The 13,116-nt window shown below is 33.5% G+C and overlaps 1 protein-coding gene across 1 annotated transcript; it reads right to left on the reverse strand.

The window, feature by feature from the left end:
• On the reverse strand, positions 1-1,966 carry LOC111787438 (L-ascorbate peroxidase, cytosolic-like). The gene is made up of 9 exons (XM_023667397.1): positions 1,858-1,966; positions 1,516-1,653; positions 1,262-1,436; positions 1,110-1,175; positions 828-876; positions 655-737; positions 448-527; positions 195-356; positions 1-76 (listed from the first exon to the last, which is right to left on the reverse strand). The coding sequence occupies exons 2-9, from the start codon at positions 1,632-1,634 to the stop codon at positions 61-63; spliced, it is 750 nt and encodes a 249-aa protein (XP_023523165.1). The 5' UTR covers positions 1,635-1,653; positions 1,858-1,966; the 3' UTR covers positions 1-60.
• Positions 1,967-13,116: the final 11,150 nt, after the last annotated feature.

Consider the following 13,116-nt stretch of genomic DNA (forward strand, 5'->3'; position numbering starts at 1 on the left):
ACAAATCAAAGCTAACATAAACAACAACAGCCTGCAGCCTCATTTTTCCATTCACATTGCTCAAGCATCAGCAAATCTGCAAATGAAATTTCACTAAGTTATGAACTTGTCCTCTTTATTATCTCTCGAGCGATCAATGGACAACACGATGGACGACAAGAGAACACGTTAAACTTGAGTTCGAAAAGTCTTACCCGAGCTCAGAAAGCTTCTGGTGAGCCTCAGCATAATCAGCAAAGAAAGCATCCTCATCTGCAGCATATTTTTCGACAAGAGGGCGGAAGACAGGGTCGGACAGAAGTGTCTTGTCCGATACCAACTGCAGAAGACCTTCTTTCTCCCCGGTCAAGAGCTCGCTGTCGTAAACAAGCATGTTCACATAAAAGAATTAGAGCTTTCAACATTTCTTCACAAGCACTATTGATAAATAAACTGGTTTTAACTCACGTGAAATACGAGTTGTCGAAGATGAGAGGGTTGGAAGTCCATGGTCCCTCAAACCCAGATCGTTCCTTGTGTGCCCGACCCTGTCGAGTTAAATCATCATTAGCTTCGAAAACTTGAACTGCTTGACTATACTAAATTCAAGTTCATGGATTCATTTCTATATCACTAATCATCAAAGCTCAAGAACTAAATTTCAACGGAACGAACCAATGTGTGACCGCCAGAGAGGGCGACAATGTCCTGGTCAGAGAGGCCCATGGTGTAGAAAACATCCCTCAAATGATCAGAACCTGAACAGAACACAACCCATCAGTTAATTTTCCAGTGCAAAGCTTCCTCCTCACCATTCACATAACAACTATAATGGCATGGATACTAACCCTTGGTAGCATCGGGCAAGCGACCTTCCGGGGGTGGCGCGGGCTTGTCCTGCATAACAAATAACACCAATTTTCAATAACAGAACAGTTCATAAGTCAAGAACAGATTAAATTCATTTTTAGTTTGCATTACTTGAGCTTAGTTTCAATCTGGTTACTATGGCTTCAGATCACAAGGAATAAACATTAAAAGTTGAACCAATCCGGAGTATCCAAATCCATTCTCAACTAAGCACAAACGCTACACCAATCAAATAGAACAGATAATTGGATATCACTGACCTCTCTACCAGGGTGGAAAGGAACATCAGGCCCTCCAGTGATCTCAACAGCAACAACACCAGCCAACTGGAAGAAATCAAACCCAGAAACACAAAATTAAACAACAATCAAGATCAAAAGTCCTCAAAAACAGATCAGATCAGAGAAATTACCTGGTAAAAGTCAGCATATGTGAGGATGGGGAACTGTTCCTTGATAGGATCCAATAGCCTAATAGCGATGTCAAGGCCACTGTTGGCTGCATGAGCGAGCTCACTAGGGAACCTCATAGTTCCAAACGGACCACCAGTCTTGGATTTATGGTCAAAGGTTCCAGCAGAGTGCCATCTGAAAAAACAAAACCACAATCACTCACAAAAATAGGGAAAAACTAATTACTCAGAAATCAAGAACAACAAGAACATACGCAAGACGGAGCATTAGAGGAGCACAATTCTTCTCAGCAATGAGTCCTCTGAGCTTCCTCTTGGCCTTTTCAACGGCCTTTTGATATTCCTCACTTACAACAGGGTAGCACTTTGTCATGGTGAAATTGACGATAATACTGAAATCAAACAAATCAACATCCACATTTTCATATCAAATCCACGAACCAAGAACAGCTTAAAATCAACTTCAAATCCAGAAATCTCAACAAAAATTCCAAAAAAATCAAGAGAATTCACAATCAAAAAATCGAAAATGATGAGCGATTGATGCTTGATTTCGATCTAAGTCAACGATTACAATCCAAAAAAAAACAATATACCTTCGTAGAAATGGAAAGATTTTGGAAATGAACGAAGAAGGTAACCAAAGGGAGTGAGTCGAGCACGAGTTCACTGAGAGGGGCAGCTACATAAATAATGGCAGTCGAGAAAAAAGAGGGTTCTAGATGCTTGATTCTGACCGTCAGATTATGAAGCAGCTTCAAATTCAACGGTAAGGATGGGATTTGACGAGAAGGTAGGTGACAAAGAGTTAAGAAAAAACCGGACCCAGAGGAAACTGAATGGACCGCCCAACTGAATGACCAAAATACCCTTCTTCGGACAACTCAAAAGTTGTCCTAATTGGACATTTTCTAGTTTGAATTTGACCTTAGACGGAATAATATTTCCTTTTTTTACACCATTTTTCATTTAAATAATATTATCTTTTATTATATTACCTTTTCCATATTAATTATATATTCTGTTTACAAATGATGAAATTTTGAATTTCTCGTTGATTTTATTATTGTTGGACCAAAATTAGACAATTGGAATTTTTTTATACTTTTCTATTAAAAAAAAACTAAAATATTATAATATTTTTTAAGGTTGTCTACAAAAAAAAAAAAAAATCCAAAAAACTATTATCTAATTATGGATTATATTGAATAAAATTATTAAATTTCCTTTATTATAACATTAAATAAGACAGAAAAAAACCAAAAAAATTTCCCTAAATAAGTGATTAATGGAGAATTTTGGTTTATCCAACAATAATGCTGTTTTACTTTTTAGGGAAATTATAAATTACAGCTAATAATTTATTTCAAAGTAGGTATTAAATAAATATAAATAGTAAATAAAAAATCATACTGAGTAGCAAACTTTTATATATATCTATTATGTATGTATCATGTTGTCGTGAATTTTATAATTTATGGTTGACCTATCAATTTTTCGTCTAATAAATATAAATTTTTTTAAAAAAATTCTAATAATGTGTTTTAAAAAGATAAAAAGGGATTAAAAATTAGAGCGTCTTCGCTATATCTTTTATATTTTATTAAAAATTATTCGATAAAATTTAAAATCATTAATTCATATACGATAAATTTGTGGATTTTAAAAGGCATGTTATTTGGTAAAAGAAAAAAAATATATTAATTTATATGTTTATGTGTGTGAACGCGCTTGTTTGATCGAAAGATTCGGTTGATGGGAAATGATAAAGTGACTTGGTCAATTTAGTACATAAAGTTGTTTATGATTGATTTAGGACATTTAAATCAATTTGAATTACTTCTTCTCAAATGTTTGTATGGACGTGCATACCAGTAAGAATGATTTCAGGTTTTATTACTTTTCGTGATTTAGCTGCACAAGAGTGTGTACACCTATAAGCAAGTTAATGGCTTACAAAGATAAGATATTCGCTTAATGGGTCCCTTTGCACGTGTAGAGGCTCATGTAAGTGTGTATATCCTATATTGGAAGAATGAAATTGGAATTTTTGTTCTTAGTAGGCCCGAGACGAGAAAAACAAAAGCACCAAAAACACGTTTAAAATTTTATAATCCAATTTCTTCCCATAGGCTTTTCCAAATCCGCAACCATCGCATAAAATAGTATTTCCTTTGATGTGATACTTTTCTTTACGAAAAAAAATTGAGAACGTTGGCTTCGATGCCTACACAATGGTAGGATTTCTCAACGCTTTTAAGCTCGTAGACCAAAAGATAAAACGAGGAGAAACATTATGATATTTCGACTCCAAAATAGGTTTAGTTGGAAAGAAACAAAGGATTATGGGGATCGTAAAGTGAGTTTAAGAGAAGTTGACCACACAAGAGGAAGCATAAGAGCGAGATGTGATATTCAAACAAAATCGAGTAAGAAGTACATAGAAGAAGAACTTGTGGAAAGGCTTCAAACAAGAATCGCACGTGAGAGAATCGATGGAGTGGGAGTAGGTGTTTGGCTCATCTAGAGAATCAAGTTTTCACAAAATGAACTTTAGTCGAGGGCTATCAAAAGCTATTAAAGATTGTTTGTGACTATTGTACCTTTGAGTTCTAAACCACTATCGTTTAAAAAGAAGTCACCATTGTTTAGAATACCCTTGCTCGTCGTAGTTCATAATACAACCACTAGAGATAGTATAGAACCAAATTAACAATGGAGGAAGCCCGAGAGAATACTAATTATTTAGAACGCATTCATTGTCATAGTTGTTCGGAGAGCCCTAGCTCGACGATGCATGGTCGATACCGAAGCATCTTGACCATAAATAGAATCAAAGCCAAGGCAAGCCAAATAAAACTTGAACTGCTTGACTATACTAAATTCAAGTTCATGGATTCATTTCTATATCACTAATCATCAAAGCTCAAGAACTAAATTTCAACGGAACGAACCAATGTGTGACCGCCAGAGAGGGCGACAATGTCCTGGTCAGAGAGGCCCATGGTGTAGAAAACATCCCTCAAATGATCAGAACCTGAACAGAACACAACCCATCAGTTAATTTTCCAGTGCAAAGCTTCCTCCTCACCATTCACATAACAACTATAATGGCATGGATACTAACCCTTGGTAGCATCGGGCAAGCGACCTTCCGGGGGTGGCGCGGGCTTGTCCTGCATAACAAATAACACCAATTTTCAATAACAGAACAGTTCATAAGTCAAGAACAGATTAAATTCATTTTTAGTTTGCATTACTTGAGCTTAGTTTCAATCTGGTTACTATGGCTTCAGATCACAAGGAATAAACATTAAAAGTTGAACCAATCCGGAGTATCCAAATCCATTCTCAACTAAGCACAAACGCTACACCAATCAAATAGAACAGATAATTGGATATCACTGACCTCTCTACCAGGGTGGAAAGGAACATCAGGCCCTCCAGTGATCTCAACAGCAACAACACCAGCCAACTGGAAGAAATCAAACCCAGAAACACAAAATTAAACAACAATCAAGATCAAACGTCCTCAAAAAACAGATCAGATCAGAGAAACTACCTGGTAAAAGTCAGCATATGTGAGGATGGGGAACTGTTCCTTGATAGGCNATCAAACCCAGAAACACAAAATTAAACAACAATCAAGATCAAAAGTCCTCAAAAACAGATCAGATCAGAGAAATTACCTGGTAAAAGTCAGCATATGTGAGGATGGGGAACTGTTCCTTGATAGGATCCAATAGCCTAATAGCGATGTCAAGGCCACTGTTGGCTGCATGAGCGAGCTCACTAGGGAACCTCATAGTTCCAAACGGACCACCAGTCTTGGATTTATGGTCAAAGGTTCCAGCAGAGTGCCATCTGAAAAAACAAAACCACAATCACTCACAAAAATAGGGAAAAACTAATTACTCAGAAATCAAGAACAACAAGAACATACGCAAGACGGAGCATTAGAGGAGCACAATTCTTCTCAGCAATGAGTCCTCTGAGCTTCCTCTTGGCCTTTTCAACGGCCTTTTGATATTCCTCACTTACAACAGGGTAGCACTTTGTCATGGTGAAATTGACGATAATACTGAAATCAAACAAATCAACATCCACATTTTCATATCAAATCCACGAACCAAGAACAGCTTAAAATCAACTTCAAATCCAGAAATCTCAACAAAAATTCCAAAAAAATCAAGAGAATTCACAATCAAAAAATCGAAAATGATGAGCGATTGATGCTTGATTTCGATCTAAGTCAACGATTACAATCCAAAAAAAAACAATATACCTTCGTAGAAATGGAAAGATTTTGGAAATGAACGAAGAAGGTAACCAAAGGGAGTGAGTCGAGCACGAGTTCACTGAGAGGGGCAGCTACATAAATAATGGCAGTCGAGAAAAAAGAGGGTTCTAGATGCTTGATTCTGACCGTCAGATTATGAAGCAGCTTCAAATTCAACGGTAAGGATGGGATTTGACGAGAAGGTAGGTGACAAAGAGTTAAGAAAAAACCGGACCCAGAGGAAACTGAATGGACCGCCCAACTGAATGACCAAAATACCCTTCTTCGGACAACTCAAAAGTTGTCCTAATTGGACATTTTCTAGTTTGAATTTGACCTTAGACGGAATAATATTTCCTTTTTTTACACCATTTTTCATTTAAATAATATTATCTTTTATTATATTACCTTTTCCATATTAATTATATATTCTGTTTACAAATGATGAAATTTTGAATTTCTCGTTGATTTTATTATTGTTGGACCAAAATTAGACAATTGGAATTTTTTTATACTTTTCTATTAAAAAAAAACTAAAATATTATAATATTTTTTAAGGTTGTCTACAAAAAAAAAAAAAAATCCAAAAAACTATTATCTAATTATGGATTATATTGAATAAAATTATTAAATTTCCTTTATTATAACATTAAATAAGACAGAAAAAAACCAAAAAAATTTCCCTAAATAAGTGATTAATGGAGAATTTTGGTTTATCCAACAATAATGCTGTTTTACTTTTTAGGGAAATTATAAATTACAGCTAATAATTTATTTCAAAGTAGGTATTAAATAAATATAAATAGTAAATAAAAAATCATATTGAGTAGCAAATTTTTATGTATATATCTATCATGTTGTCGTGAATTTTATAATTTATGGTTGACCTATCAATTTTTCGTCTAATAAATATAAAATTTTTAAAAAAATTCTAATAAAGTGTTTTAAAAAGATAAAAAGGGATTAAAAATTAAAGCATCTTCGCTATATTTTTTATATTTTATTAAAAATTATCCGATAAATTTTAAAATCATTAATTCATATACGATAAATATGTGGATTTTAAAAGGCATGTTATTTGGTAAAAGAAAAAAAAATATTAATTTATATGTTTATGTGTGTGAACGCGCTTGTTTGATCGAAAGATTCCGTTGATGGGAAATGATAAAGTGACTTGGTCAATTTAGTACATTGGATCACCGCTGAGTTTGATTGGTGGTAGACACCGAGGATGTGTGTCAGTGCTCCCTCCATTGGTTTTCCATTGTTTTTAATTTTTCTAATATAAATAAAAGTCCAGGTTCATGACCCGTGTGGGTGATCGTAACCACCAATGAGGACGAGCCACGTCAGCAATGAGGATTTTGAATTTTTCCAAATGGACGGCATGTAGTGGGCCGTGAAATTGGCTGACTTGACTTTAAAAATATTTGTATGGGGGAGAACGTGACACCCACAACCCCCCTCCCATTAATTAACCCGCATTTAATTAACCATAATTACATGTTTTTATACATATAACATTTTTTTTCTAAAATAATATAAAAAAAAATTTACTACAAATTGTATTAAAAATAGAAACTCTTTATTTATTTTTTTTAAATATATATATATATATAGAAAAAATTTGAAAGGAACACAATTATAGCACATATCTCGTGGAAATAAAAAAAAATTACAATTTTAAAATTTAATTTTAAAAATAGGGAGAAATAATAGTAAGAGAACATTTAAAAAGAGCAAATATGAATGAATAATTATAATTTATATACTAAAATTACAATCGTATTTTTAAATATTATTTTATTAATATATTTGAATGGAAGGATAATCAAAAGAAACTTAATTTATCCATACAAAAAAATATAATTGTTCATAAAAAAAATTATTTATTTTAGGTAGGTATGCCTAAGGACATAATTAAAATAATAATAATAATAATAATTTATAATATCTTTTAAATATTATTAAAAGATAGAAAATAATGATATTATTGTGTATGTAAGTGCAATTGTATTATAAAATAGTGGAAATATTGGAGAAAGTGACAAGATTTTTATACATAGGCTCAAAATTGTTAAGCCCTAACAATGAAATGGACTTATGTTTTGAGCCCAAATAGTGATGATTGGAGCACCCTAAGGTGCTAGAGAGAGGCATGAACCCAAATTTCATAAATATTTCATAGCTAATTTATGAGGATTATAAAGATAAAAGAAGCGACGTGCGAGCGAGAAGACTGTTCCCTGAAGAGGGATAGACATAAGGCGGTGTGCCAGTAAGAACGTTGGGTTCTGAAGGTGGTGGATTTGGTGGGGGTCCCACGTTAATTGGAGAAAGAAACCAGTGTCGGTGAGGACGTTGGGCCCTGAGGGAGGTGGTGGGCCCAAGTAAGGACGCTAGGCCCCAGAGGGGGTGGATTTGGTGGGGTCTCACATCGATTGGAGAAAGGAACGAGTGTCAGCGAGGATGCTAGGCCTTGGAGGGGGGTGGTGGGCCCAAGTAAGGACGTTGGGCCCTTAAGGGGAGGTGGATTTGGTGGAGGTTGCACATTGATTGGAGAAGGGAACGAGTGTCAGCGAGGACGCTGGGCTCCGAAGATGGGTGGTGGGTCCAGGTAAGGACGCTGGGCCTCGACGGAGGGTGGATTTGGTGGGGGTTCGACATCGATTAGAGAAAGAATCAAGTGTTAGCGACGACATTGGGTCCTGAAGGAGGATGGATTGTGATATCTCACATTAGTTGGGGAGGAGAACGAAACACTGTTTATAAGGGTGTGGACAATATTTGCTAGCGGTGAACTTCGGTCGTTACATTCATTTTCAATAACTCTTTTTACACATCAATCAGCATATCCTTATCGTAGAGAAAATGAATATTTATATTCATACGATGAAATCTATAAAAATACATAGGACTTATATACATATACCTTAACCAAACCATCTTCGATGTGTGTAATTGATCGAAGAGTAATTATAGTTGGTCTAGCTTCACCTACTCTAGTTCTTTAAAATTCCAATAATAACATCAAATTAATGTTTACCAATCACACAAAGTCTTCCTCACATCAATCCTCCAATAGGGCAATGGTCGGTGAAGCTTCGTAGATATTTCAACTCTAAATCAATGCATCATCCATGAAGGGGGACAAGCAAAGATATCAAAGCCCCACTTTTCTTTTTGTGTTAGGGCAATCACAGACCACAGGTTTTTTTTATGTCTTTAATCCTTACCACGATCGAGCCTCGAGATGAGAAAATTGGGTCCATGGTTACGTATGCCCCGGACCGTGGAGTTCATGTGTTCGCTTCAACTTAGCTCATGTTAATTTTATTTTAAAATATAAAGGAAACGAGAAAATTCCTAAAAGACTCGAAAAAAATTTGTTCTCTTAACCCAAAGAGGGTTAAACAATGGAGCAAGTCTGACAAGCACCACATCAGTATGCAATTTCATTATCTTTTACAAATAATGTTGTCCCCCAAGTCAAATAAGTTTACATCGCGAAGATATGTTATGTTTTTCTTATTTAGATTTTGACAATAACATTTCGAGTAAATGCGTACATCAAATTCAAAGATGAGTTAAATGATGCCTACAACGCTAGAACTAGAAAAGACAATCCAAGAGGGCACCGACAATCAAAGATAAGAAGGGGAATACACGTGATTGACTCATTACTAATGTCAAAGAACCTCGAACAAAGTTGCCACAAAAATCGTTTATCCTCACGTAACATAGAGATGCATATGCTACTTTGTGATGCTCCGAGCAATTCGATCCCTCTTTTGGAACCAAGAAATAAAACATAGGTCCACTTATACACTGAGTGACGTTGATCACCTCGTTTGGTGATTTTTGTGCGACATATTATCTTATCACATAACTCGTAATTACCACAAAATCGCGTCTAAAAGATAGATCTTTGTAATCCTCATAAATTAGCTATGAAATATTTATGAAATTTGGGTTCATGCCTCTCTAGCACCTTAGGGTGCTCCAATCATCACTACTTGGGCTCAAAACATATGGGCTCAAAACATAAGTCCATTTCATTTTTAGGGCTTAACAATTTTGAGCCTATGTATAAAAATCTTCTCAATTTCTGCAATATTTCAATTCTTTTATATACAATAATATCATTATTTTATTTCTTTTATATGTATAAATTATTATTATTATTATTATTTTAATTATGTCCTTAGGCATACCTACTTAAAATAGATAATTCTTTTTGTATGGATAAATTAAGTTTCTTTTGATTATCCTTCCATTCAAATATATTAATAAAATAATATTTAAAAATACGATTGTAATTTTATATATTTAAAAAAAAAAATAAAGAGTTTCTATTTTTAATACAATTTGTAGTAATTTTTTTTTATATTATTTTATAAAAAAATACCCAAAGAGGGTTAAACAATGGAGCAAGTCTGACAAGCACTACATCGGTATGCAATTTCATTATCTTTTACAAATAATGTTGTCCCCCAAGTCAAATAGTTTACATCGTGAAGATATGTTATGTTTTTCTTATTTAGATTTTGACAATAACATTTCGAGTAAATGCGTACATCAAATTCAAAGATGAGTTAAATGATGCCTACAACGCTAGAACTAGAAAAGACAATCCAAGAGGGCACCGACAATCAAAGACAAGAAGGGGAATACACGTGATTGACTCATTACTAATGTCAAAGAACCTCGAACAAAGTTGCCACCAAAATCGTTCATCCTCACGTAACATAGAGATGTATATGCTACTGATGCTCCGAGCAGTTCGATCCCTCTTTTGGAACCAAGAAATAAAGCATAGGTCCACCTATACACTGAGTGACGTTGATCACCTCGTTTGGTGACTTTTGTGCGACATATTATCTTATCACATAACTCGTAATTACCACAAAATCGCGTCTAAAAGATAGATCTCGTACAAAATTTCAATATATTTGATTGATGCACGATCAAATCGGGATAGCGAGAAAAACTCAATTCTCCGACAAGGGCTACCCCACTATATGCAACTTAATTATAACAACTTTCCACGTCAATTGCAATATGACCCCTAAATTTCCAATAATTGCAAAATGCCCCCTCTCTTACTCTAGAAGCCTTCCTAAACAAGCTAATGTAAGGGCGAAATACCCAATTCGCCCTTTTTTTCCCTATTTAAGCTTCCTGATTCATTTCTAATTCAATATTCTCATAATTCCCCAATTTCCATCTTTTCAGACCATCTCCAGCGCCGCCTCCTCCCACCGCTACTGCAACTTCTTACTCCTCTTAACTCTACTTCCATCAATGGATTCCAAAGAACCGAAGCAGCGATTCTCAGAGCTGCCGCCGAGAAGAGGTAAGATCCTGATCGGGATCTTCAAAAGCATCTTCAGAACTGTTAAACCGATGCCGGAAGGATTCGAAAGTGATCGGAGAAAAAACGAATCCCTAACTTCGTCTCCGATCACTCCGGCTACGAATTCCAGTGGCTACAACTCGGAAGTTCAGTCCGAGTCATGACGAGTGAGCGAGTTCGTTATGAATTCGCTCACTGATCGGTTACTCTCGAGGTCTCGTTCTCCATCCGCTGCGACGAATTATTGTCTCTGTTTTTCAATTTCTGTTGTTTTTGTTGTTGTTAATTGTATATTGTAGAGGAGACGAAGATTTCGATTCTGTATATAAACAAATTTATTGTGGATTTTGGTAATGTGATTTCGATTTTGGAATGTTCTTCTGAATCATCCATTGAATCTCTTCTCCGATCGCTTTTCCTGCTCTGTTTACTTTTCGAATCAGAGGATTTTTGGTCATTTCGTCTTCGGTTTTTGTGTTCTTCGATTGGTTGGATCTAAAAAAATACAGATATCTAATTTTATTTATTTATTTATTTATTTGCATAACCAAACGGCCTTGTCCTTTCAATTCCGTGTTCATTAAGCGTCTTTAAATAAAAAATTAAAAAAAAAAAATTATGTTGTGAAGTAGTCAATCATGTTGTGAAGATAATGGCTGTTGATTTCTAAGATATGTCAAACATGCTTTTATAAATTATATAACTATTATGAATTTATGTTTTTAAAAAGAAGTTAAATTACTATGTTATCTCCGAGTCGTTCGAGTTCAAACTTTAACTTTAACTTTAGGTATGTAACAATTCAAACCTACCACTAACAGATATTGTTCACTACTGTCGATCTCACGATTTTAAAATGCGTTTATACTAGTAGAAGTTTTCACGTCTCTATAAAAAAATGTTAATTATTTTTTAGAATTTTTCTCTCGAATAATTATTTATTATCTAAAGCATTGAAGTTCGAGTCAATTATTCGTGACAAAAAGATTTAAATTTTATTTAAAAGTTAAAATTTTAATTAAATAAAAACAAATTTGAAAATTTTATTCAAACACATTTAAAATATTTAAAAGTAAACTTGTAATTGAAGGCATTATATTTCTTCTTTTTTTTTTTTCTTTTTTTTTCTTTTGTTTTTAATAATAATAATGGACGAGATATCCCATAACTTAGCAGGTCGGCTTACGTGGCACGCCATCATTGCTCCATTTTATTTATTTATTAATTATGATTTATTTTTCCTTCGTACAAATTGTTCCCAATACTTTCACTTGACAAATTTGCTTACGTCATTCTGTGGATGTCACGCTTACGTATTTCTTCAATATTTTAATTTTTTTAATCCTTATTTTATTTCGAAGTTTTAATACTTTTATCAATTATTTACTTTTTAGTCCTTGCAATTTTAATATATTGTGGTTTGGTCCATTCTACACTTTATTTTTATATCTTCCATTTTTTATTAAACAACAAAGTTTATGAAAAATTAAAATTTTAATGGTACGTAATTATTTTGTATTTAATTCATACCTACAAAATAATAATAATAATAAATATATTTAACCCCTATTAAATATAAATTTATTAAATGGTTTTATCCAATAAATACAGGTTGACATAAATTTGTGAATTTAAGGATTAAAATTCGAGTAAGTGAAAGACTTTTGGTTGATGTAATACTTCATTATATTCGTTGAATTTTACTCGTGCTGAAGTGAAATTCCTTTCTTACCCCTTATCTTATTTTATTTTATTTATTTGAACTTTTGAGTATGTTAAACAAATGGGAGTACATGTTCAATAGTTCACCTTTGCTGCTTACGTGTCATAGGGCCTTTTCCAGTTTTATAATGTTTAAATTTCTGTTAAATATAATTTTAATTGTTAACATTAATTATTTTCTAAATTTATTCTGGTCAAAGTCAAACCTTTCTAGAAGCTCAAAGTTGACAATATTATATCATATCATTAATTTTTTTAAATTTTTTTTTTTTTTTATAAATATTGGTTAATGTATATACTCTTTTTCAAATATAGTACTGACCATAATAATATTTTTAAATATTTTTAATATTTTTTAAACAAATTATTAACGCAAATTATATTGATTTATGGTTCTAAAAACAATTTACTATTTTTATTTGGTGGATAAAAGTTTTTATTTTTTTTACCAAATTAGAAACTAAATTAATAAATGTATGAAGTTTCTTATTTTATTTT

Source organism: Cucurbita pepo, chromosome LG02 (assembly GCF_002806865.2).
Source record: "Cucurbita pepo subsp. pepo cultivar mu-cu-16 chromosome LG02, ASM280686v2, whole genome shotgun sequence".
Classification (NCBI taxonomy): domain Eukaryota; kingdom Viridiplantae; phylum Streptophyta; class Magnoliopsida; order Cucurbitales; family Cucurbitaceae; genus Cucurbita; species Cucurbita pepo.